The sequence below is a fragment of the Helicoverpa armigera genome, chromosome 13 (genome assembly GCF_030705265.1).
Source record: "Helicoverpa armigera isolate CAAS_96S chromosome 13, ASM3070526v1, whole genome shotgun sequence".
NCBI lineage: Eukaryota > Metazoa > Arthropoda > Insecta > Lepidoptera > Noctuidae > Helicoverpa > Helicoverpa armigera.
Window position 1 is genome coordinate 10273175 of NC_087132.1, and position 26512 is coordinate 10299686.

A 26512-nucleotide genomic window follows, 5' to 3' on the forward strand; every position below is an offset into this window, starting at 1 on the left:
TATTAAGTAGATTTGAGTTTCTCCTAACGAATATGAGAGCAAAATATCTCTTTATGACTATCATAATCCTCTTAGTCTTGCCTTCTATTTCAGGACTCTAGTAACTAGCAATAAACCAGGCGACTAAACGCTAACGAGTTAACAAAACTGTTCCCCATTCAACCGTACCAAATCCTATAAAACTAACCGAGTAATACAAGATAGAAATGCAATACAGAACAAGACCAAATGAACTGCATTTAATGCAAATCCGTATGCGTCCTAACGAGCTGGTCAGGCTAAACAGAGTTTAACTTTAAACGATATTATAACGACACATTGTGTAACAGTACCATTTTCTAAATCGCTCCGAATGCACCTCTTATACGGCGGGATGTAATATTAGAAAATATACGAGCGTAGTTTGCGGTCGTCGCCGCGCCGTTCGGCACAAGTTTTGAAATAATTTTGCGTTTATTGTAAGCAGGTATGTGTGAAGTTTGTGCAGTTGGGCCTTGAATGGGAAGTTTTGAAAGTTGGGTTGTCGTTGGAAAGCTATGCAGTTTAATGGTTGTTGATGTGAGATTATTTTCTTTCAGTTTGTTTGGGTGGTTTCTTTTGAAAAACTTAACAAACTTAAACGCTTTTTTATCTTCTATTGTAAAAGTAACTCTAAAATTTTACAGATACAAGAGATACCGGTAAACAATAAACCCAGCAGAATCCTAAAAGCAATCGCACACTGTAAAACGTAGACACGCTAATCCGCATTAAAATACGTACCCGTATATCTGTGACCACTATCGAACTAACAGCGCACTATATCGGGTTTATTTCCTCTCTAAATCCCGTCCATACATAGCGGCGTGCCCGCACATAATTCTCGCCCGTACATTTTCATAGGCAGCCGTCCAAGCCACAGAGGAGACGGCAGGTGTTCTAGCAGAAATTGTTTCTACGGTCCAATGTAAATATTAGATAATTAAGTGTAAACCGAGCCGGTCGCCTCGCCTTCCCGTGGTGTTTGACTTGGGATTCCGACTTAAAAACCTAGGACGGTTTTAATGTTGGAACCTTTTAGCCTATTTACTTTATGGGATTTTTGTCGACTGTCGTCGGTGTTCGTGACTTTTAAGTTATGAGCCAAAGATTTTTGGGTGTTTTGAAGTTGATAGTTTGGAATGATTTTGACCACTGGATGACGTACGTGATAAAGGGTTATAGAAAATCTGTGTCAAATTCCCATCGCAAACGTGACATATTTCCAAGTACATCATCATCCTCCGAGCCTTTTCCCAACTATGTTGGGGTCGGCTTCCAGTCTAACCGGATTCAGCTGAGTACCAGTGCTTTACAAGAAGCGACTGCCTATCTGACCTCCTCAACCCAGTTACCCGGGCAACCCGATACCCCTTGGTTAGACCGGTGTCAGACTTACTGGCTTCTGACTACCCGTAACGACTGCCAAGGATGTTCAATGACAGCCGGGACCTACAGTTTAACGTGCCATCCGAAACACAGTCATTGGTGTCTAAGATATACTTAGAAAGTACATACAAACTTAGAAAAGTTGCATTGGTACTTGCCTGACCTGGAATCGAACCCGCGCCCTCATACTCGAGAGGTTGGTTCTTTGCCCACTAGGCCACCACGACTTCTCCAATACACCACTCCAATACGAATTTCCAAGTACATCATAATATGTAAAGGCTCGACTTCTTAGTACTCAAAATATCAAATTCTTGCCCTACAGCAATAAACTGAATCAGATCCAAACTCCAAGAATTTCGTATCCAATAAATCTTTGACATACTCTGGTATGAATCTAAGATTTCATCACACACACACTTACAAATAATATTTCCAAGAAACAAGCTGTTTCTAAGCAAAATGTACTCATTAAATAACGGAGTTGTTTATAAATAATTTGATATTTACATTTTGCCTTTTAAGATTCATATTTCCTGAAGATATCACAAAGTTATTTGGTTTCAAAGACTTGACTGAACGAGGTACTATTTATCAATCTTAAAAGTTTATTCAATTCGTGAAAGCTTGTGATTTTATCTGTAACTGTACTGTTACTGTGTTTGTTTAAGAATTTCATGAAACCTTCAGGAAATCTTGAATGAATATCTGACTTTTACGTCGAAATTCGTAGAACAGTTGTTTTTATTACTGGTGTTTTTTTACCAGAGAAAACATCTACATAGCGAACCTCGCTTAGCACAGTCTTGTAAAATATCTATTTTTGTCATATATCATATATCTAAACCAATGAGTACAATGTGATTGTATAATACAATTTTCCCACACGCCCTTCTTGTAAAAGGTACTGAAAATCAGCTTTGATTAAGTCTGTCAGTCACCATACATCAAAATTCCCAAAAACGCCCACTTTGGCGACATCATCAATAGAATTCACTTCGCTAACAACCAAGGATCTTTCAACGCGTGTACTCGTACGCTTTCAGTTCGAAAAACATACAAATTACCATAAACATATCGTTTCTGAATATCTCACTAATAGGTACCAATTATGGAGAACAAAATTACTAGCGGAGGTGTCATAGCGGAAAATCGCCAAGGAAAGTAGCGCGCCCAAATGCGGATGAGTAGGGGATGAGAAACGTTACTGTTTACGCCTTATTTGGACCCGACCATTTTTTGTAATACCAAAAATCGTTGACAGTTGTTTCAAAGAACCGAAAACAGCTCATTAGTTCACTCGTAACTGATCGGCTTGGTCTAATTTGACCTAGAAGAAGGCGCCTGACCTACCTGTGTTATAGCATCTCTGCGCTCATCTTTCCATACTCCTTGGTACCAATTATTTTCTCACGCCATCATATCCTCGGTTCAGGAATCTTGGCAATTTGTATCCTATAATTGGGTGTTGGTTAATCAATGCGTGAAATAATTTGCGCTTTAGCTTCGAAGGGTGGAGGGGGAGGCATAAAGATGGCGGAACTAAAGATATTTTTGATATTCATAAAGATAGGAAAAATAGTGCAGCGATGGCCTATTCGACTAGTCAAATTATCCTACTTTTGATGAGAAAGACAGATGAAACGTTGAAAGAAGTTTGTAGGAAGTAAAAATAATTTTGGTCTATATTATATAGATCTAAAGAAACGGTAATGCTTTAAAAGCGTTCTTATGTGTTTGTACTTTCAAAATGTATTAAGGATCCAATGAGGAAGAATTTTTTTCAGTTGAATGTGTTTTTTCAGCTTTAAAATTCGAATACACCAAATCAAGCCAATATGCCGTCAAAAATTGCCAAACTAAAATATTCAACATAATTTAAAGCAGAGAGATATCACAATTTACGGTGTAATAAATTAACGTTCCGGTACGGCAACGTCGAATCATCGGACGAGATAATAATTTTGTAAAACGTCCGTTTTACCAATACGTTATTAACATTTAATATGTTTATACGGACAGTAACCTTATTTAGTTGATATTGATTGATGATAATCGATATACATTTTTAATCTAATAGTTCATTTATCAGGCTCGAAAATAAAGGTTTGATCATGATGATATAAGAATCGCCATTAATTAATAATCTTAATTACATGATGTAGAAGGGGGTGCACTTTCATTAGTACTACTACTGACTCATTAGTACTACTGACACGAAGGAATGGAAACAGAAATTTACGTTACGCTAACGCCAAATAAAACTGGAATAAGATTTCGCAGAGGTTCATATAATTTAGTAAATCTGAAACTAAACTGGCTTCATATAAAAAAGCTCCTACACTTTACTCTCAATAAATGCTACATAAAAAAATAAAACAAATTATGCTATAAAAAGCTGCAGAACCAGACGCAGAGGTTCGTCGCCGCATTCTCGACAGATTCAATCAAGCCCTCGGCTGTTCTATATTAACATTATATCCGTGTACGACGGTGGCAGGAAAACATTGCCAATAGGAAATTACGTTTCCTACCGCCGCGGTGCCACTCGATAGAAGTGACAGAAGTCCTAGATTCAACGCCTGCGCAGGTAAAAGGATGGCTCGATTTGATTTGTTGTAAATTGATTGATAAGTTGAAAAGTGCGCTTCTGAAAGTGACTGAATAACGGCTTCGCGAATCAGTTCACTCCTTCCGTTCCGTTAGAATAACTTACGTCTCTTAAAATCCAACTACTTTGGTAGTTTACTTACTTACTTAGGAACAGGATACTTAGGTATAATTTTGTTTCAATGTTGATAATACAAAGATCGAAAACCCTAGTTCAAAATTCTTAATAACTTCCCTGTCCCTGATTCATATGTCAGACATCAATTGTTTAACTATTGTGTCTGCATCATGGACTTTGAAGTGGTTAATCTTCGGCCAAGTTAAATGCATGGATCAGAAGTGCGCATACCTTATAATGTCACATAGCCGTCGCCAGTTCCTACAATATCGTTCAAACAAAGCCTTCTGTGACCACCATCGTATATAGGAACATTTCTGTACCTCTAAAGCGCGTGTACCCACGAGACGGACGGGATCCCCTAATTCACTGAGTAATTGGCGAGGCGACGAGCTGACTCGCATCTCAGTATCTACAGGTGTCTTGAGGAACCCTAATAACATTAAAATAGGATGGTTGTGTTAAATATTTGTAGGTTAGTTTCGTTTTAATGACATACTGTTGTCACTATATTTCTTTTGAGGGTTAAAACAGTACATAGTAGGTACCCGATTGAACTAATATGTAATAGACCAATATTATAAAGCTTAAAGAGTTACCTAGGCGATAGTGTTTGTTTTGAAAATTACTGTTCTTCATAGTTAGATTAGTGCTGGTTATTATGTTAATTTGTCCGATAGATACTTCTGTAGATACATAGTAAAATGTATAAATACCTACCATAGCACCCTGGTAACTTAGAGGTACGGATTTTAATACCCAGAGTGAGATTGATAATGTCACTTATTAAAAGAAAAGGCAGTTTTATGCCCCTTTTAATATAGCAGTGTTGGGGAGTTAACTAACTCTTTGATGTTGGTGAAGTTAATTAAAATTGTAGTAAAAGTACATAGGGACTTATTTAGGGGAGCACGGTGAAAATTAAAAAATGCATTCTTTAACGGTTTTTTCTTTTTCATTGTTCGCATTCTTTATGAAATTGTCTGTTTTTAATTCCAGTGAAATGACACCTTCAGTTTACAGAATTGTTATGAAGTATTTTTTTATTGGATGTCTATTTAATTTGGTGTAATGTTTGACTAGAGGACCTATGTTTCATTCTACAATCCGCTTTTGTACGAGTTTTTTTGATATCCTTATTGGTTCTTCTTGACTTTCAATAGTTTCAACATTGCAAAAAGGTCTATTAATTAGTAATTAGATCAAATAAGCAGTCGCTCCATGTAAAACACTGATATTCTGCTGCATCCAGTGAGACTGGAAGTCAACTCCAACATTATTTGGAAATGACTATGTAGATGAGATTGATATATGTTCCAAGAATTTCAATCCTCTTTGAAAATCAAGCAACATGATAATTACGATGTTATTACATACGTCAATCAATAAATTCCTAGAGAAACCTCTTAAACACCAACTGAGATCCATATTCAATCATAAATTAATATAGTTACTAGAAGATCCTGCAACTGGCTTTCTTGACGAACTAATAGAAAATCGGATTTGTCGGAAATTCCGATTGGGGATCAAGTTATTTGATTTATTAATCGTTTACCGGACAAGTCCGAGGGCCAAGGGTGGAGTGCCCTTGTCTTAATCCATTATAGTGTAGGCTCTCGAAATAGACTTATCTTAGTAGGTAGGTTACTATTCTATTGTTATAGGTACTGCGGAGTTCTGGTAACAAAAATTACTTAGAAAGAAAAGTGTTTTTGTAAAGAATAGGGTAGTTTCCAGGGTCGAAATAATGAAATAATATTTAGTCCGCTTTTTAGATAATTAAAAAATATTGGATACGTATTTTTTCTTTTTTTAATTAAACATAAAATGACAAAGATAATACACTTCAAATTAGGAGTGGGGGCCTTTTACGTCACAGTGTCCTGAAAATTGTAGCAACTTGTGACGTCACACTCAACTTTAACACGCTATATCTTAACAAGTTCTGATCCAATTTAAAAAAGAAAAAATACGTATCGCTTAATTTTGGCCAATCTACAAGACGGACTAATTATTATTTTTTAGGAATTTATTATAAGATAAAAGAATTACACCTTTATTTAAGATCTTGTAAGTAACAGCCGTCGATCTTAAGAATAAGCAACGTTTAGTGCGTTCATTCCATGGATGGATCACCAATTTGTCGAGTTCTTACATATTTTCAAAGATACTTTAATTAGTTAATTTGGACACCTTTGACAATCATTTTAAACCGAAAGTAACAGAAAATATCGTGTATAATGACATTAAATAATCCACCTAAAACAATCCCTAAATCACACATTACTCTCGTCACAAATCCGCCTATATTCCTGTCCTCGTTAATTCTCCTACATATTTTATTCCTGGCTGATATTCAGCGCGTGTCTCGGGCTAGGCGTCGCGACGTCCGCTGGGGGCGTCACCCCCCACCGCCTAACATTTTTGTCGCAGATATTATTGAAATCAAAATAGCTCATGCCGAGACCCCCATAAATTTTACGTACATACCGCAGCGAACGATCTGGTCGGCCCCAATTTTAGCTTTGTTACTGTCAATTTTTATTGTTTCGCCTGTATTTTGCGAACCATGCTTGACTATTACAGTAGAAATATATTTTTGTTTGAACAAAGTCAATTTGTGTATAGAAACCTACTGCATAACTTCAAACTATTCGGTACAGCCAAACAAACAAAGCCCGGACCCCTTAATGAATTAAAATCGTCTGCTAAAATAATAATTTCCTGTGTTTACTTTGAAAAGCATCCAGGGCACGAAACAGTATGACTCTTGGAGGGTGAAAGAGTTGGAAAGTTGGGGCGGATGTAAATTAATGAAATTCTACCACTACAGAGTTGACGGTCGGTTTACAAAGCCCGGTGTCCGTGCAAGGAGTTTTGGGAACTACGAGACGAGGTGTAATGGATCGTGGCAGTTTTTACTTTTGGGAACTGTTTGATTGCCTATAGGTATAGTACAGTACAGTTTCCGTAGCTAATATATGGGTATTAGAAAGCTCTATACCTACTATTTGTATGTGGTCAAAAAATATTTAAGACTAAACAATAAAATCAAATAATGCCAGGGTGTCACTATTTTTTATATAGCTGCCTTCTTTTCCAAAATACACACATTTAGTGGCGAAGGTTAATACCTATTTATAGATCGATATTAAAGGCTTTTGTACTGAGCAGCTGAATATCCGCTCGTGGGTGTATTGGTTCAATAGATTTGGGCCAAGGTTGAGACATGTTACAGGATCGCGCCCACTCGGTTGCGTGGTGGAGTTTATATTAAATCTTATAAACGTGGAACTCCTTTGTGCAAACACGGATATCAAAGTTCAAGATACGCCACTGTCGCAGCTTTTATCTCGACAAATGTAACTAGCGCCGCCTTTCCAGTAAACTACTATCCTAACTTGATTCTCGATATCTAAACTAGCGCATCCTGATTATCTTAACTCCGTGTTCCGCTCGGCTGCCTTGCTCCACTTGCTTCCAACTTCGTACCACTATAACTTGTACAAAACTGACCCACTGCAGATGCTCGACACAGCTTTAATACACAAATAATTACTGGAGACAAGTTTGAAGACTCGAGTGCCACTGCGCAAACTTTTTACAAATTTAAATACCAGCCAGTTGCGGAGTTCTCTTTTCGAGTTGCCAGCCAAAAGTGAGGCTTGACAGTTTATTTTTTTAAATCGTGCTTTGAATAAAGAACGTTTTAATTACAATTTTAGTGTCTGGCTGGTAATTTGTTTATTCAAAGTTGCGGTTCATAAATGGAAGATGATAGATTTACGAGTGTGCTTGGCTTGGAGTCGGAAAGTGTTGCAAGTTGTAAAATATGAGTTGATCTGACGTGACTACTTTGCTGAACGTAAAGTTTTGAAGTAGTGCCAGTGTAAAAATGGTTGACTTGCGTGGTTTATTGCTTCGCGTTTGCGTTTATTGGTAGTGATTATTAACAAAAATTGCCTCATATATGTATTTTAGTTCAAGTTTTAATGGTATTTTAGATAAATAGTTCTTTCAACTAGAAGTGCTTTGCATCAAGAGCCTTTCTTCATTATTAATCCTAAAAGAGACTTATCAAATCTGAAAATCAGAAATTAATCTCTTAAATAACTGATGTGTTAAATTATATCTGACACTTAATTTTGCTGTCACCTAAAATAATAGTTAGCGCATGTAATGATATTAAACGCAAACACCACTAACACTTCTTACATAAATAGATACCTAAAAACACAACCTCTAAATTCTTCTACACCCAAACTGAAACCTACCTTTAAAAATTCTTTTCATATTTCTTCTAATTTATGTCCCCATAACAGCAAGGGGTGGCCACCATAACCGCGGGGCTAATATTTCGCCCCTCTGCCTACGGTTCTGCCCAGCCCCTTCGTGACGTTGTCGATTTAGCGTGCTCAATAAAAAAAAACCCCAATTTACGTTCACGTAATAGGCACTGCGGATAATTCGCTACGGTCCCGTATTGAATGTTTCATAATAGAATGCTAAGCTTTTTGGGGTACTGTAACTAAAAAAATGTGTTTGAAAGATCTTTTGATGATTTTTTTGTAATTAAAATTTAATATTACAGTCCGTTTTATTAGAAAAAAAAACTTGGCTGTTATTGTACTTTTGAGATAAGCTGCATGATTATACCTATGCGGTGGACACTATGTATTTGGTACAAAAGATACGATAAGAACAAACACAAACAGCCAAGCAGAAGGCTCAGTTTACCTATTTTGATTCAATAATATAAAATTCAATCATAAGTGCAATGATATTATCTAAACATAATTTAATTTATTCAATAAATCTCACTTCATCGAGTTAATCAATTAACCGAATAACCACTAATTAGCAGAAACCGAATCGGAACATCAAAAACTAGCAACACACAAGTTTCTAACACACTGAAACATTCTCTAATGAACCGTAAAACGCAACAATTAATTAATTACTAATGACTATGCAACGGTCGTTTGATGAAATCATAATTAAAGGTCGTGGCACACATGATCGAAACGACAGTACGGAAAGCTGTTATTAGGAAGCAAGCTGGATGTCATCCCGCCGTTGGCTTTTTTATTTTGAGGATTTAAAACGTTTTATATAAAACTAGCTGTTTCACGTGATTTCATCCGCGTCCTGCAGGAACTACTGCCCGTTCTCGGATAAAACTTAGGCCACGCTCAGCGTAGATAGTGTAGCTTCGTAACTGTGAAAGAATTTTTCAGATCAGTTCAGTAGTTCTGTAGCCCTTAAGGTATAAATAAAAATACATAAAAAAAAGTTTCCTCTTAATTACATATTAGTATAGATACGATTTAAGGGTCAAATGACAAGTTAATCGCTGAGTTAAAGCTGTGATATGCCATGCCGTCCATGTGAGTCAAGACCTTAATGGTTATGCAACGGTCTTTTGATGAAATCATAATGAATACAGTTGCCTTAATTTAATCAATCGGCAATGTTTACTATTCCGTATTATCTGTTAGTTTTATTAATATTTACTGTTTTGGGATCGAGGGTAATCGATTTGTTGATTTTGTTAAGCTGTTTGTGATGTGAGGTATTGTATATTGTATACGACCTTTACAATTATTTCTCTCTTTTATAATTTCTCATTATTAATTCCAGTGTATGGACTGTATAAATCAATCCTGAAGAGTATTTATACAGCTGCATGTAGTATCAGAATATGACACCATATTTTTTTTTATTTTTCTTTATTTGCCAATTTGTTTTCCATATGAAACCGATTAGACTGGAAGCCTATCTCAGCATAGTTTGGAGCAGGCTAGACAGTTGATGAGTGAGCTGATACAACTTAACATACATAGCCTGCCAACTTGCATTTATAAACTCATTAGTAAAATAAAGTACCTACAGGTATATATTTTAACACAAATTATCGTTTATATTTGCCTCTTATTTTGAAGCACAAAAAGGTAGCAAGCCTGTATAAGTTCCAAGTCTCCATTGATCGCTTCCACAGGATTAATATCTCCCCAGACTTCGATAAGTATGTAGAATAGGTTCTGAGCAAAACTTTACAGCAAATATGTACCGTGATAGAGAAAAATGTCAAGGGATTCTCATCCTACTGTTTTGCGATCGATATTCTAAACTTGTTTTGTATGCTTTTCCGAAAGAGCCAGGTATTAGAGACATCTGGTCTTTTTTGGTTTTCATTATTTAAGTGATTGGTATACCACTTAACCAATTACTATTTATTAATTATTAATTAATCCTTGGCAGTCGTTACGGGTAGTCAGAAGCCAGTAAGTCTGACGCCAGTCTAACCAGGGGTATTGGGTTGCCCGGGTAACTGGGTTAAGGGGGTCAGATAGGACAGTCGCTCCTTGTAAAGCACTGGTACTCAGCTACATCCGGTTAGACTGGAAGCCGACCCCAACATAGTTTGGGCAAAAGGCTCGGAGGATGATAAGTGGTTGGTATATCTTTCATATTTTTAGGAAGGCAAAAGGTAGCCAACAATGTCATGTATGTACCATCTAAAGTTCAGGAGTCAACAACTGAATATATAAACAACCATTTAAGTAAGACAATAAAATTCTCACGCATTTAACTGTACTAACAAAAATATTAAAATTAAGTCTTGAAACCTACCTCATTTCACAATGACACACACAAAAGAGATGTAAACAACTAAAACAAATGACTACCAATCTTATTCATACCACGAGAATTCGTCACAAATGCGAGAATTCGTCACAAAAGCAAGAACTCGTCACAAATTCGAGAATTTGTCACAAACAAATACACACACCACTTATAGCCACAATTTGGCATCCCCATCAGACACTATTACAATTGTTTCGCAAAAACTCTGAACCAACAAGCCGTCCTCGACATCTTTCGCGGAATTAAAGGCGTAATGAATACGGAAAGGACGATAGAAATTATGATACAGAAGGTTCACTACTGAACTATTTTAAAAATTAACAACAAAATGGAGTGAGCTATATTTTCATTATATTGGAAACTTCACTAAAATGTATCACAAATAAAAATGTAGGTACCTTCGTAGCAAGCATCTTGTACAATTAATTAACAAATCTTATCAGAAAAGCCAAGGACGGTATAGTCTTGTTAATTGATGCTTAATCTATAGAATTAAATAAGTATAAAATTAAGTTTTATTCAGATACCTCAAACTCAAGCTACTATTAAATTGAGATGTTCCTCACACCACCTAGTACTTCTGCAACTAAACAATCGCACAACATAAACAAATAAATATTTGGCACGGAAACAAAAACATGAAGATTTTGGCTCACCACCCTCTGTGGAAAGTATTAAGAGTGGAATTATGATAATGGAATTAATATTAGGGTCCGGAGCGGAACAAATCTAAAGCCGGCCGCGTTATGCGAATGTTACCGACAAAAATGGCACATTAATGTCTCGGATAAATTCCAAGGGTTTGTATTAGAACGTTTGGATACTTTTTTTATTAATGGTAATATGATTTCGTTTGGTTTTTCGCCTTTTCTCCCGAAGGGTGTTTGTTCTTTAAGCTGATTCGATATTGGATGTCGGAGTTACATTTGTTATTCTTACGATGAGTTTCTTGGCCTTGCTTATTCTGTTAGCGACAAACGCTTTTAAAAATTCATGTATTTCTTTCTTCTTTTCAGCGACTTTCTGAAGTTAACCTAAACGATTTATTTTTAGATTTGTCACAAAGCTATAAATACAGGCGTTCCAAAGCTATTCCTAAAAACACAAAAGCCTACAACCAATAAATCGTATCTAAAACAATCGTCCCAGAAATACCCGTTTACGAACATCGCAGCTTAAACGCTAATAAAAATAAACATAAAAAATCATTTTACTGTTGTATTTAGAAGCTGTTATTGTGCTGTGACTGTGCTCGTGAAAGTACTCATAAAGTGTGCTTTGGATGTTTACGTAACTGATTTCAGTATGAGATCGTCTTTGTTGGCGGAAAGCCTTCGCCTTGTGAACTAAATATATCGATGTTTTTCAGGGTTATGGGGTGATAACTATTATGTTGGGTTTTGTGTATGAGAAACTTGTTCATGGATATAAACGCAAAAATGTATGGGTGTTTTTCGATAGCTTTCTTTTTATGTTAGATTATGTTAGATTAGGAATTAGTCTGTTTACTTTTCAATGTCTTATCGAACTCTGAAAGCTTCGGAAATAAATCGCGTGGACGTCGTTATTTTATGATAGGTATACATTTCAATTTTAGTGTAGACATTTAGCTTAATCAAAAGACTAGACCTACTTTTGCAACACATACTTTTCACGAAGGACATAGGGCCTCGCATAGACCTGCCGCACGTAGCCTCGCAATTACTTCAAGAGAAAAAAACCGTATGATGGTTTCAAATTCACGAGCTTTTCAACAAATCAGACTCGTTAGTCAAAATCCATCTTTTTAACTTTCACAATACATAAGCCTTCAACACTTTATTGAATGTCATTTCCAGTTCTCATAATACATGCCCATTATTTTTCTTTGCCCCACCACGCTTGCAAAAACGAAATACGCCCGTTTACAAATTGGCCGCAACTTCCGCACCGTACAATCCCGATCATAATACCAAAGCCCAGTAATTAAGCCTAATTTAGACAGATGGACAACGTTTTACCCAAATTGGATCTCACACACACCAATTTGTGTTTCAGTTAATTTTATTTGGGTGACTCTGGCCCGGGTACCCGGGTTTTTTCCCGCAAACCCGCACGTGTGATCATGCCCTCACGCCCGGCGACTCGTAATGGCTTGATTATGCTTTTATATGGCGTTCGATAAGTTTATACTGATTGCGTTTTCTTAAGGTTTGGTAGGAACTAGATTAGAATGTTACTAACAACATGAAAAACCGTGTTGAAAAATATTTTCACATAATATTAAAACCAGCTTCTACCAGTGTGAACTACTCCACGCTCCAAGATTAAGAATAGCTTACCTTTCTTGATATGTATATGCATCAGTATTATATACTGATTGAAGTGTCTTTTTTGTCTGCTCAGTGGTTTCTGAGATTAACGCCTTCAAGCAAACAAACTTCAGCTTTATAAAATAGGACGTATAAATAGCACAACAACCTTTATTAAATCTTACTTTTACTTCTCCTATACCCTATAATATCATAACCCGTAGTTATAGAAGACAATACAACACTACGTCGCTAATGTTATGATAGCCCAGTAACCAAGTGAACAGCGACCCTAATAGTTAATTAGTTGACACAGTGTAGGTGGTATACTGTCTCAATTCAGTCGACTCGAGAGCCCGAGGGACTCGTCCAATTGACAAGCCAGTGCAGACCCTAGTGTTTTGTGGGTCAACAATATGCTATTCTGATTCTGTTGGTACTTTTATTGAGGAAGGAAGCTTGTTTATGACATTGGTTTTAAATGATCGTTAGAAATTCTTTCGTGAAAGAAATTTCACAAATGAATCTCCCGATTCTTTTTTTTATTTATTTATACCTTTCTTTACACCCATAAAACAAAACGTCAAATAGATTATTTAGGGCACAATTATAATATTTAGGCACAACAAATCATAAAAAGACAAACTAGACCAAATATATGATTGACCAAATATATGACACAAAGTTTAACGTAGATAAGCCAAAACACGAGAAAACACAAGCTTAATCCAAATGCTTAGCTGATGACATTTTTATTTATCCTAGCAAAAAATAATAAGAAAAGATTTGTCTGGAACCGCCTGCGGTCACATATTTCATTACTTTGCGCGGATGTGTTTCTCTTTGCTCCGAGTTTTCGTTCAGGCGTTTGTAAATCTGACACCTTAGAAGCCATATTTTTTTCAGTAATCCACGAGACACAGATATTGTTTGATACAAAATCTGTGTTATTAAGTGCGATTATATTGTATTAGGCCTATTGTAAACGTTTATTTATTGTCTACTTTTTTTATTGAAAAAATTTGGTCTAGATTTTCTAAGTAGGCGCTGTTTGAAAGGAAAAATCTGGAAAATCCACTAGCTTCTTTCTACTTAATTCTCTCATAATATCTCTTGTGTAACTTAAGCCAATGAAATCCCACCTGATTTGTAAGAACAAAACATCGCAACAACTACATTACAAATTCTTTTTCAAATCCAACAGCCAAGTGAATCAAAACTAAAGTGAAACGTGTACAAAACAACAAAACCAGTGCAAAACAAAAACAAAAACCAAAAAACATTGCAAAACAAGTAATGAAAAAATGCCGAAAACATGTATAACTCGGACAGGACGCTGACCCATATCGAGTAGAAGTGCAAACATTAACGTTGCGCGTGAGTGTGTGTGAGACTGTCAGGTGGAGATGAGGCGGGGGGCGTCGGTGCCCCCGCGCCTCTTATCAGGAGATAAGGCGCCGTGGCCCCCAAGCAGCACCGCCTCGACAAACGTGGTGGACTCATCACTGTGACCAGGTCGCTTGGATTTAAGCGGCCGCCGCCCGCAATGTTGCATACACTGAACGCACTCGCCGGCAAAATATCCCCGGGCGGCGGCCTAGACTCAAATGCGAATCGACATACGCAGCCGAACAAGAACCACAAGACGTCACCATCGTCGCCCTACACCAAACCGAAGTAAGTCTTAGACATAAGTTTTCTATTTCGAATAGCGTATCCTTCAAATCCTTCCAATCATGATGACTTTTCTAGGATGTGTCAGTTTTCTAGTGTCTTTACAGGGTTACGATTATCGTTGATATAACTCTCACATAAAATTATCTAATTCTCATCACCTAATGTGTTGCAAAATAGACTGTAGCTGTCTCGTTCCATTTCAATGATAGTGACAAAGAAAGGTTAATTTTGCCAGGAAGCAAAATAAGACAAGTATCTTCTTGCATTAATAGTGTATTGCAATATAATAACTTCAGTATTACAGTATCGTAAAGTGTGTTGATATCAGTAGTAATATTCCTTCAGTACACTATAAGACAATACACTTCAGAGATAAGGTTAGTATGTCGGTTTCTGCATCAATATGATCGTCCGATCCTTCATAGTTTGGTTTTAAGCCTTTCTTATCTTCAGCTATTACTACTTTAAGTGATATAGTTACATCTTGTACTCTCTACTTAATATCTGCTGTATTGCAATGGCTACCAGGTAATTTATTATACTTTACCTTCTTAACCTATCTATTTACCGGTACATGCTTTCTTTCATTGCTTTCCACCATCAATTTGAAGTAACTGTGTTTTCTGCTAAGATTCAGATCAAAATTTTAATGTATTTCAAGTGATGTTGCAATGTCATCATCTTGATATTCAAATTTGTCTAGAAATATGAATCTTACATACAAATTAAAACCCACAGGCATGTCAGAATCTAATAGCATGGATAGTGTTAAATGTGATGGTAACCAACAAGTAGATGCAGAAAAAAAAGATAAAGTGGCATACAATATTCCTCATGTTAATCACAATATTATAATAGCACGTGGTTTTGATAATGATGAAAGGTTGCCTGATGTAAAAACAATGCAACCTATTTACTGTATAGTGGACGTAAATGATTTGATGTTGTAGAACCACTTACCATAAATATTTAATACAATAAACCAAGGAGGTTGAAAGATTTTATGAAAGATCGCAATCAGCTGCATTACAATAACCTTCTGCTATAACCTCGTTCATTACTTTTTCACTCAAATGTGTATATCTAAAATATATTAAACCCCAATCAACCCCATTTTCGGGTTGCGGACTGCCTAAATTTTGAAAAATCAGAAGATACATCCACATGGCAAACATTTTGTTGATACTGTTAACAGCTATGGTCCATTGGCTTTATTTGTTTCATTGCCTTAAAAGTGGTCTTCTTTCAGTCATAACTACACATTGTGAAGATCCAGAGTTTTTGAAAACTGCTCACAGCTTTACTAACCTTAGAATTAGACTTTTTCAAATCCTAGACATCATGTGGAAAGGCAACTACACTAGGACATAACATTGATAAAATTTAAAACCCCTATACAATGGGACAGTCAGTATTTTAAAAGTTTCAAGCCATTCATTCCATTTTTTACAAGTAGTCCTTGTTTCTTTTGCAAATCTTCCAATTACCGTTCTAAATGTGGTACATTACCAATAAGTTTGTATCTCATTTATATTGCTTACCTCGCAGGAAAGTTTTGATTTCGCCAAGTATTACAAACTTTGCTCTTGAGTTAGATTTTGGCAAGCATTCAGACAGTTTTGATGAATCGATGGATCTTTGGATACACACAAAGTTTTATTACTATTTTAGTGGTTTGCGAAACTTAGTGGCATTTATGCGATAATTATTAATACAGTGATGAAAGCGATTAATTTGTACTGAAGAAGGACGAAGTATATCCGTACGATCCTATACTGTAAGAAATAGATGTCCTCATAGAGTTTCCGAAATTGGTATCAACGCAACTGGAATAATATAATAAGTAAAACTGCAACTGCAGTTTAACTTAATTACTTATCATCCTTGTTATCCCAAGTTTATTTGGGGTCAACGCACCATGTTTTCTCTGTCCATTCTCATCTAGGTATCTGCTGTCATCTCACGACTATCTCTAATAAACTTTATGCAGTATTGTAAATACAATATTTTCTCTTAGTCTGTTTGTTTGTTTAGTTCATAATATTGTACCTTTTTCTATTTCTATATATTATTATCTATCTCCACGTGCTTGTGATTCTCTCCTTCTGTTTTCGTTACTCATATGAGTCAGGCGGATCATTATTCACAATTGTTACTAATTCTTTGTAATATTTCGTCTCATCCTTTGTTGTTTCAACAGCTTGCAACTTGTTGGTTTGTGATCCATTAAAATTAGGTTCTATAGTTAAACTAAAGTTCTTTTTTAAGTCGCGGAGTTTACATTGTCTGTCTGTATGGACGAACATCTTTTATTTGAGATGATGATTGTTATGCAATAATTCTAGCAGATAAATACTTCTTGCTCCCTAACAAGTATGTAAAGGTACAAGTTTGTCTGCCGGTATTTCATGGCCTAAATTAACTACCTACAAACATAGTTCTCAAAAACAGGCCACATGCTGTTGCAACTGATTACAGCAGATAATAATCCTAAGTAAAGTACCTTAGATACAAACAAGCTAATCAGGTGTATCTCATTAGTTGCGTCAAGTAGGCTTATTCATTATGCCTTGTTGCATCTAAGATATTATCTTAATCACTTCATACGTGAACCCACAACATACATGAACATACACGAACTCAAAGAGAACATTTATCCGAAACGAATGCGCCAAAAAAATCCGTTTCAAAAATACTTTTTGCAAAAGAATAAAACCTACTTAAATAATTTACCTAAAACCTTCTAAGTCTGAAAAATGTCAGAACCGGTTCAGCCTAACGTGAGATAATCGCACACAAACATACATAATTATGTACATACAAAGAGATCAAACTAAAAACCTCCTTTTTCATGAATTCGGAAAAAAATGTCATGTTCCTATTCTGAAGTTAGTGCGTTCGACTCTGATAAATGTGTGTCCTACTTTTATAAACCCATCATGTTTATGAAAATCTGTTTACAAACCATAAACCTATTGACGTCATCAATGACGTCAAAATCCTGAACTTTTCGTCCGAAACTGTAATCTATAAGTTATGCAAACACAGTGACATCACTTTTGTTCAGAAATAGACGGTCTCCTTTGGCCGACCTTTTTCCTTTGGCCAATTGACTGGGCTTAGCGTAAGTGAGCATCTAGTAATATTCGATTGGGTTACCCGTTTTTGGGCTTAGTGTTATTATGTTATTTCTAGACTTGTGAAGGTCGGGTTTTCTTTTGTGGAGATATCGTGAGTTTTAGGTTTCATTGGGAACCACTTAAGCCTTTTGTCTGTGGGTTTTCAGAGCTGTTAGACTAGTCTTATAGATTGCTTTGTGTGGTCAACTAGATAACTTTTTTATGGACATAAACATGCTCTAGATTTTTGGCCAAAAAAATGTTTCATGCATACCTTTTTAGGCTGTCTAGCAATTGCTGTTTAACACTCTTTTTGTAGTTCTTTCGGTTCGATAAGTTAACGTTTATTACGAATGCAAACCTTTGAATTTTAGAGTTTTTGTTATCAGTAAACCTGTTTTCAGATTAAGCTATTTGGAAAATGGCATATTTCACAGTAGCTGCTACAGATGTTAAAATAGTAGTTTGCTTATATTGTGGAATAAGTAGGTAGGATTTCCCGATGCTAAATTCTGATGTATTTGAACATGCAATCCAGCTGGTAACTTTTCACAGACCAGAGAAAATAGGAAGAGAAGTTCTCAACAATTTGTCATCGAAAGCAATTTTATCGGAAATCTGAACAGTCGCCTATAACATATTACGATATCATTCTTCAATGATATTTTGTGATAGCCAACGTACACACACATATGCAAACAAACAACACATGCATATGTGTTGTGTATGTACATGATGTTATCTGAGCATTTGTTTAAATGGCTGCTCAGTAGTTAGTCATATACCTTAGACGTTTGCCCCAGATTTTAGATATTTTGATCAAATTGTTTTTGCTATGGTGAGAAAGATTTTTGAACTCGGCCATTTATCTATCATATATCATAGGTTTGTTGTGAGATTCTTTTTTAATCTTTATCAAGCTGCTTTTCAATAGCACGCGTTTCTCACGTGGGAAATTTCAGTTTGTGAAAGGGTTGAGCCGATACACTATAAATGTTTTGCTTAAAAAGATTTGACAACCTCTTTAGCGCAATGGTCAATATGTATAACGGACTGCGGAACTAATGACCCTGGGTTCGATTCCCGGTACGGTCAAAGTTTGTGTGATGAGATGTGTGTTGTCTGTGGTCTGGGTGTTAGAATATGTATCTATTTATTAACATCTTTGTTATAGCTATATTTCGATTATCAGTTGTGTTAGAACCCATAACACAAGCTAATAAATAGTTTACCGTGAGGCTAACCGACCGTGTGAAAGGTGTTCAAATATTGCTCTAGGTTACTAAAATCTTCTCAAACATACAAATAAAACCGCGACAAACCACCAACATATTCACAAAACTTGTATCATCAAGACAAATCCCGCAGATTAAGTTAAACGTGCCCACTCGTCACCCATACGCCATGGGGTGTGTATCCCATGGTTCACGTTTGCGGCATAACAATAACTTTGGTCACATATTGTATACCATGGTGATATGTTGGGGTGACGACTGTCAGTATGTTTTGTATATCAATCACGTATTGCCTTGGGCTAGGTGTGACGAATTGTGAAAGGTTGAAAACTGGAGTTGGATAAGACGGCCTGATGATTGGGAGGGTGTTTATATATTATGCTGCAACGGCGTCTTTGCAACTAAACTCATACTTTTGATGGTAACAGATGCTGATTGTGTAAAGTTCTATTCATAGAAAATCTAAGAGGTCAAGTGAAGGGATGCCGCGGTGGCGTGGTGTTTAAACGCCCTTAACTAATAAAGACATAGGTATATGTTTGACATTGGATTAATATGATACAGGTTGACAGTAATGATCTTACAAGGGAGACAGAATCACAAGTTTTCCAGAATAATAATTGCTGGTTATTTTGCCAATAACATAATGGACAAATGAGATAGTGTCATATCTATGCATTATTTCATACAATTAGAATAATCGTTTAGCGACTTAAATATATTCGATACGAAAAAAATTACCACCTTTAGTCATTAGAAACCGATATACCACACACATTATCACAGTTTACTAATATTAAACACCAAAACACTTTGATAAAACGTATGTATTTTTGCTGTAACAATAAGTGGTGAGGGAGGCAGATGATAAAACATATTGATACTATATATCTAACCCTCATTCTGCAGGTAATACCCCCGTATTATCGCACCGATCGATAGATTACGGTTAGATAACGTACGTTAGTCTGACGGGATAATGATATCATGACAGGGTTAAATGCCCCGGGATAGGGTTAAATGCATTTGATGTAAAAAGGCAGCTGGGGGGTTAAGTTTGTTTTTCTAATAAGTAGGAGGTTTAATATAGTCGGTCGTTTGGAACTACGTAGTGTATATTGATAAAAATATGGTTTTCATAAATTGTAACGGGTACTCACATATTTACTTTGTAGGTAAATACTACCTGATTACACACTAACTATTGTTCCCTTCGTTTCAAGAAATCTACGTCCCGCATCCACATAAAAAATAGCCTACCACCTATCTAAGATACTAGACTATCAGTTTACCAAATTTCATTTAGGTCTCAGTAATTTGGGTATGACAGTGCGATAAACAGATATACACGCGAGTTACTTTCGCATACGTAATATTAGTAAGAATTCATGCCCAGCAATGTAGGCAGCATAATGACAACTAGTTACTATTATCAAAAGAATTGCAGGTATTCGGAATCCAAATATTTCTTCGAACATAAAAATATCACTCATCATAGGGTATCCGAACAAAATATAAGCGGCCAGTACCTCGCATTGTAACCAAACGTCATAACGTTAGTTCGCTCCGAGTGGCTGGTTGATCGACTGCGATAAGTGATAAGTGATAAGGTGGTGTAATCGAGCGATGTTCGGCCTTATCAGAGATAACGGCGCCGACAAGTGCCTAGCACACACGCGAGAAGTGTATTATGGATACTCTAGAATGGCTCGGTATAGGTATATAACCTTTTTTTTTATTTAAAACTATTTTTAATTTGCGTTCCTTTTCTGATTTGCCTATAGCTGTCACTAACAGGAGTACGTTTCGTTCTTGTTTTGAAATGTTGTGTGAGCAAAGATAAGTAAAAAGGTTGATGATGCCTTGTTTAAGTTATAACCTCATTTCAAGGCGTTATGTTGATAATAATGTGCGCTCATTAGTTATCATGCTGATGAAGCAATCTACGGTTGCATTCTAATGTCGTTGTCTATAACCTATAAAAAGTATGAATTAAATAATATAGGCATTCTATTTTACTCATATATATGTAGCAACGATAACAATGTTTGCATTTCCTAGGTTTATATTAATGTTATAACATTCTCAACATCAATGAATTCAAATGTATTTATAGGTTTATGATTAGGTATAGAAATTACAATGACTATGTCTTATATCTTTTAATTTTACAACTCCACTTACTATTTTAGATCATAGTTAAAATAATTGCAAGTCAACATACTAATGTTTTTCATGTTGTGGCTAGTATTTACGTATTTAGAAATTGTTTTAACTGGGCTCTTAATATTACACTATTATATGTGATATTACCAATATTTTTCTTAAAGAGATTCTTGTCCCACGCTAGAAGAATTTACAAAGCAACCCGACATTAACATTTTGATATTCCAAAGTAACAGATACTGAATATTTTGTTTATTTTTCGTCCTAACTCCATCTCAATATTTTGAACTATGTTTGCTAAAAGCTTTTTCGAAAACCTTTTAGAATGTCAATTATTTCAACAAATTTTGTTTGATGCGAAATTGATGTTTATTTTGAATTTTCAAAGTATTATATTTGTATCTAAATTAGTTATTAGATGTAGATAGACGTAATTGGTTGTATATGATATGTATCTTTATTACCATGTATTTTTCTTGTACCCAAAATTATTAATTAGTTTTTACTGTTCCTCGATAGGATATTGTAGATGTAACTAACTTACTAGAGCTAGCTTCTGCCAGCGGTTTCACCCGCTGAAACTGCTTTGCTGTATCTGCACCTGGATAATAATTATCTTGCACTATGCACTAGCCATTTAATTCTGAAAGATTTTTCATATCGGTCTAGTAGCTCCGGAGATTAGCGCCTTCAAAGTCAAAGGCAAATGTTTTTATTTCAAATAGGCCTTTGCAGGCTCCTATGAAACGTCACACTAGTTGCACGGTTCCAAGAAGTTCCAGAGGAACATACTCGAAACATATTTTATAGCGATTGTGTATGTACAAAATTTGTTTAATGTCCCTTCTCAAAATAGTATGACTAGATTCACATTGACCACTACGATTTTCCCCTACAAACTTTCACCTAACTTGATACCAACAAGACAGAGTATTCCTACGAACACATTCACCTAATATCTAAACAGTTGTTTCCCGTTGTTACAGTGGGATGAACATGAACATCAACAATAACAACAGCACCAGTATAAACAACAACAACAACGATGAGAAGCCTGAAATGCCTGACCCTGACTATATCAAGGTAATTTGAGTTCTATTGTTTTATCAATAAGGTATATTATAAGGTGATTGATTCAAAATTTTCATATCATATTTTAGAGAGCTTACCTGTTTGAATTGATATATCGAGTATAGGGTGTAAGGTATTCATAAGAATTTCACACATTCGTACATTTTCGTCATCTAACTAACGATAAAAAAAACATTACTTAGGAAAAGAGAACGTATGAAGCCTGAAATCGCTTCCTGAAGCTTGATAACCGTTGCATGCTCATACACTGTCTTCACCCTCTTACTTTCCCATTCAGGGGTATAATTAATAATCCGGCATTATTGAAAAATCAAGAAAAATAAAATGAAAACATAATTAATTAAAAAGGAAAACAGTAGATACACAGCCAATTAATTAATGAATGTTTCCTTAAAGCTAATAAAAAATGAAGCTTAATTAAAACAGAAGGGCTTTTTATCAACCCTTATGTAAACAAAATCCGTTTATTTTTTATTTTGAAAATAATTTAATCCCCAAAATGAATCTGAGGTTTTCGTGCATACTTCACGTCAATGACCTCTTTAAGTAACCCACATAACTTGGTCGGGTTATGATAACCGTAATCGTTCATGGGAACGCGAATGTTGCATTAAGATGATTGGAAAATTTTGATTTTGTAATTTCTGAGCTTATTTAAATTAAATTTTGTAGTGGCTAATATCGAATTTACGGTATAGGGTTAAAATAAAAAATTGCACATGAAAACTGTATCCATAACGCAGTTTTGTTGACAGATATAACAGTAAAGTTAGATAAATTATTATCTGTTACCTATTTCATTCCATGATACAATCGAACCCATGCATCTTTTTATCTTCAAAACTTGCCTTGAAAAGCCTTTTATTATTACTAAGAAACCTTCGGAACAATCCTACTTGAAAAAGAAAAAGCCTTTTATTATTACAATTCCTTTCAATTCCACCAATAAAATTTTCCAAGAACCAACAAGAAAATTAACAATGCCATCACAAAACCGTCAAACGCAAGGTGCACTTCCAAGTCATTCACGAACAGAACACAAAACGCACTTCGCAGTCGCGTTCAATTCATTCCGCTCCAAAGAAAATGAAGTTTGAAATTTGCAAATGAAGTGATGGCACTACGTAATTAAAAATGTTCCGTGTGGACGGCTCCGGTAGGTGGTGGGAACGCCCCTTTACCAATTATGTCCCCGTGATTGCTTTTATGCCCAGGGTTTGCCAAGCATGACTTATTAATTGTCCCCATTAATTTGGAATTTTGCTTGTGTTGTTATTGCTGCTGTAATTGCCTGATGAGTGCTGGGCGCTTTTTGTGGCCTTATCTAGCTCTTGATTGGTTGTCTATTGAGGTTGGTTTGAAGACTTCAGTCATTTAAGCACTTGTTGAACGGTATATGTAACTTAGTTAGCCTGTTCTAATAAATTATTTACTTTGGGTTACTACTATGTTTAGCTTCAAATAATAATATAGTCCCTCATCCTATCGGTTTAATTTTTTTTATATATAAAACTTTCTATTGAGTACCTACAGTAGGCACCAAAATAAACAATAAGACACATAATTGAAATGTTAAGAAGTTTCAAAAATCTTTGGACCGATTTTTAAACAAAAATGCTCAAGAAAGAAGTTAACGTCAGTAAATAGGTACTCTAAAGTCTTAAAGACCTTTACCCTTTAATAATACTTTTATTTAAACAATTTCCAGATGTTCGTAGGGCAGGTGCCCCGCAGCATGGACGAGAACGACCTGCGTCAGATGTTCGAGGAGTTCGGCAGGGTGCACCAGATCAACGTGCTGCGGGACAAGATCACTGGAGCCAGCAAAGGTTTGTTCTGAATGTGCTTTTTGTATTATTATTTATTTATTTAGATGTCGTTTATTTTGAAGTAGGAAACAATCGGTTTGTTTAGGAAGTCAATTACCACAGGGAAATAAGTCCTAGACTTAAATTCCTGGTCACATTAAAAGGTTCGTATACCTACAGAATAAATTTTGGTGCGGGTTTTCCAGTGCTTATCTATGCTGGTTTATTCTGTAACAATTACATTTGCTTCACGTTGCTTTAATCTGCTTGCTTTATGTAATTGTTACCAGATTGGATATAAGCACTGGTAGATCGGCGCCAGCTGTCGGATTTCTTTCTGCATTCTTATTCGTTTAGGCTACGGCCTATTCTATCTCACACGACTATTGCGTGCGGCCGAAGATCGTTCAGTTCCGTTTCAATACAGTTGCTATCGACGGATATTTGTCTTTAGACGGACGCATCACTAGCCTACATCAAAATTTCAACAATTAATTATTGTAAGTAAACTTGTCTTCTTCCTGCCGTTTTTCCAATTAATTTGGGGCCTGTAACATGACAAAAATGACACTATCAAACAGAAACCAAGTTCCTCCTCCCGTCGCAGAACTCACGATCGCTATAACATTTATAAAACAATGTAAAATTCCAACCTATTGCAATGGTAATAATGCTTAACAATACAATTTGGAATTCCAAACGCGGACACAATAAAATTCAGCGTCCTCTCGTTTACAAAATATTATTTAAATCATTCGTTATTTGATGAGCGAGCAAAGATGTTGATAACAACTGTTTTATAGCCTGATATTTTGATATTTACAAAATTATACCGTATTTCTACCTTCATAGGATACAAAATAGAATTATGTAAAAGTGACTGGTAGAACAAGCGTTTTGTTTTTCAGGAATGTATGGGTATTAAACTTATAGACGTGTCCCCTAATTTGATCGCAGTCGTCATTGGTAAAAAAATATGAAAATTATCTTGTCTGATTGAAAAAAAATGTGTATTTTAAAATTTGAAGCTTAGTCAGGCTTATTTAACTGAATATCGTTCTAAATAGACAGACCTTGTTAATTTTATTGCAGGTCCATAGAAATTGATAATTTTAACTGGCCATTGGAAATTGTGCAGCAAAGGAACCTTTAATCTAACCATCGTTATTCAATATCGATGGAGTTATGTTTAGATTAAAAGCTGTTCCTCGAAGTTCAAATGTTAGAGGATATAACTGTGGACTGAAGTAATCAATTAATTTTACTCTGTTCATACCCTGAAGGCAATTGGAGTTAACATTGTTCATTGAATAAAACTGCACTATTTTTGTTCGAATTAACGATGTGATGTGGCAATTTTGCATTAAGAAAAAAATATTCATTTGTGTATATTTAGTCTAGTTCCTATAGTGCACACTTATACTTAGTTTGAATCTACCTATACATAGATGGCGCTGTGTGTGCGCGAAAAGTTTTTTTTTTATAAAGGAACATTAGCAGCACCTAAAGATAAGACCTATTATATTATACAGTGATAAAAAAATATATGAATTTGAAACTCGTCTCAACATTATCAACTATTTTGAATTGTAAAGTTTTGTCTGAAATCGTCTGTATTTTAAATCGTAAACTTTCCTTTTGTACTTTCTTAATTATGAAACTTAACAACTGTCGATCTTAATTATGTAATTTGAGATTGGTCGACACTTTGCTGAATTTTAGCGAAACAAAAGTTTCAGGCTCGAGAAATGATATTCTTGAATGTCAGCTATGTAAATATATTTGATTATAAGTTACTTACATTCTTTCAACAATCTCCAGCCAGTTACTACTTTTAAAATAGCGTACAAACCAAAAAAAGATTTCTTTTCAAGCCTTTTCATATGACATCTCGAGTTGCAATGCAATAAGCTCGTTTGTGGTAGAAAATAAGATTTATATGACATCTAAGCCCCAAGTAAAAAGGCTTATGAATAAAATGTTCAATCCACAGCGCAATTGAAAGTCCCGAATTTAAATGACAGAAAATCAATCTCTGAAGCTCATCCTAAGCCCATATTAATCCTGAAAAAGTTATATGACCCACACACATATCATATTTATTCAAACAATATAAAATCACATTATTTACATACGTTAAGTGCCTTTCATCCCTCCAAATGTGAAGCAAATAAAAACAATGAATGATGAAAAATATTCGCTCACCAATATGTGTTTTTAAGCACGGAGTAACGAAAGATTAGTGGAGATGCCATAATGCAGGTCAGGCGCCTTCTTCTAGGACAAATTCGTACGGTGGGCATGACCAAAATAATCAGTGACTAGTTAAATAACGAGGCGT

The 26512-nt window shown here is 35.5% G+C and overlaps 1 protein-coding gene across 16 annotated transcripts in view; it reads left to right on the forward strand.

The window, feature by feature from the left end:
• Nucleotides 1–26512, forward strand: part of LOC110373336 (CUGBP Elav-like family member 1) — a 376248-nt gene that overhangs the window by 218129 nt on the left and 131607 nt on the right. For 11 of the 16 annotated variants that reach the window (XM_021330583.3, XM_021330594.3, XM_049840472.2 and 8 more), the window contains 2 exons: nt 22258–22354; nt 24072–24192. In XM_021330583.3, coding sequence (XP_021186258.1) covers nt 22258–22354; nt 24072–24192 — 218 coding nt within the window. Of the gene's footprint in view, nt 1–14278; nt 14752–15260; nt 15280–20672; nt 20824–22257; nt 22355–24071; nt 24193–26512 lie in introns of those variants that run through there. The other 5 variants (XM_049840469.2, XM_049840471.2, XM_021330585.3 and 2 more) reach the window with 3 other exon arrangements.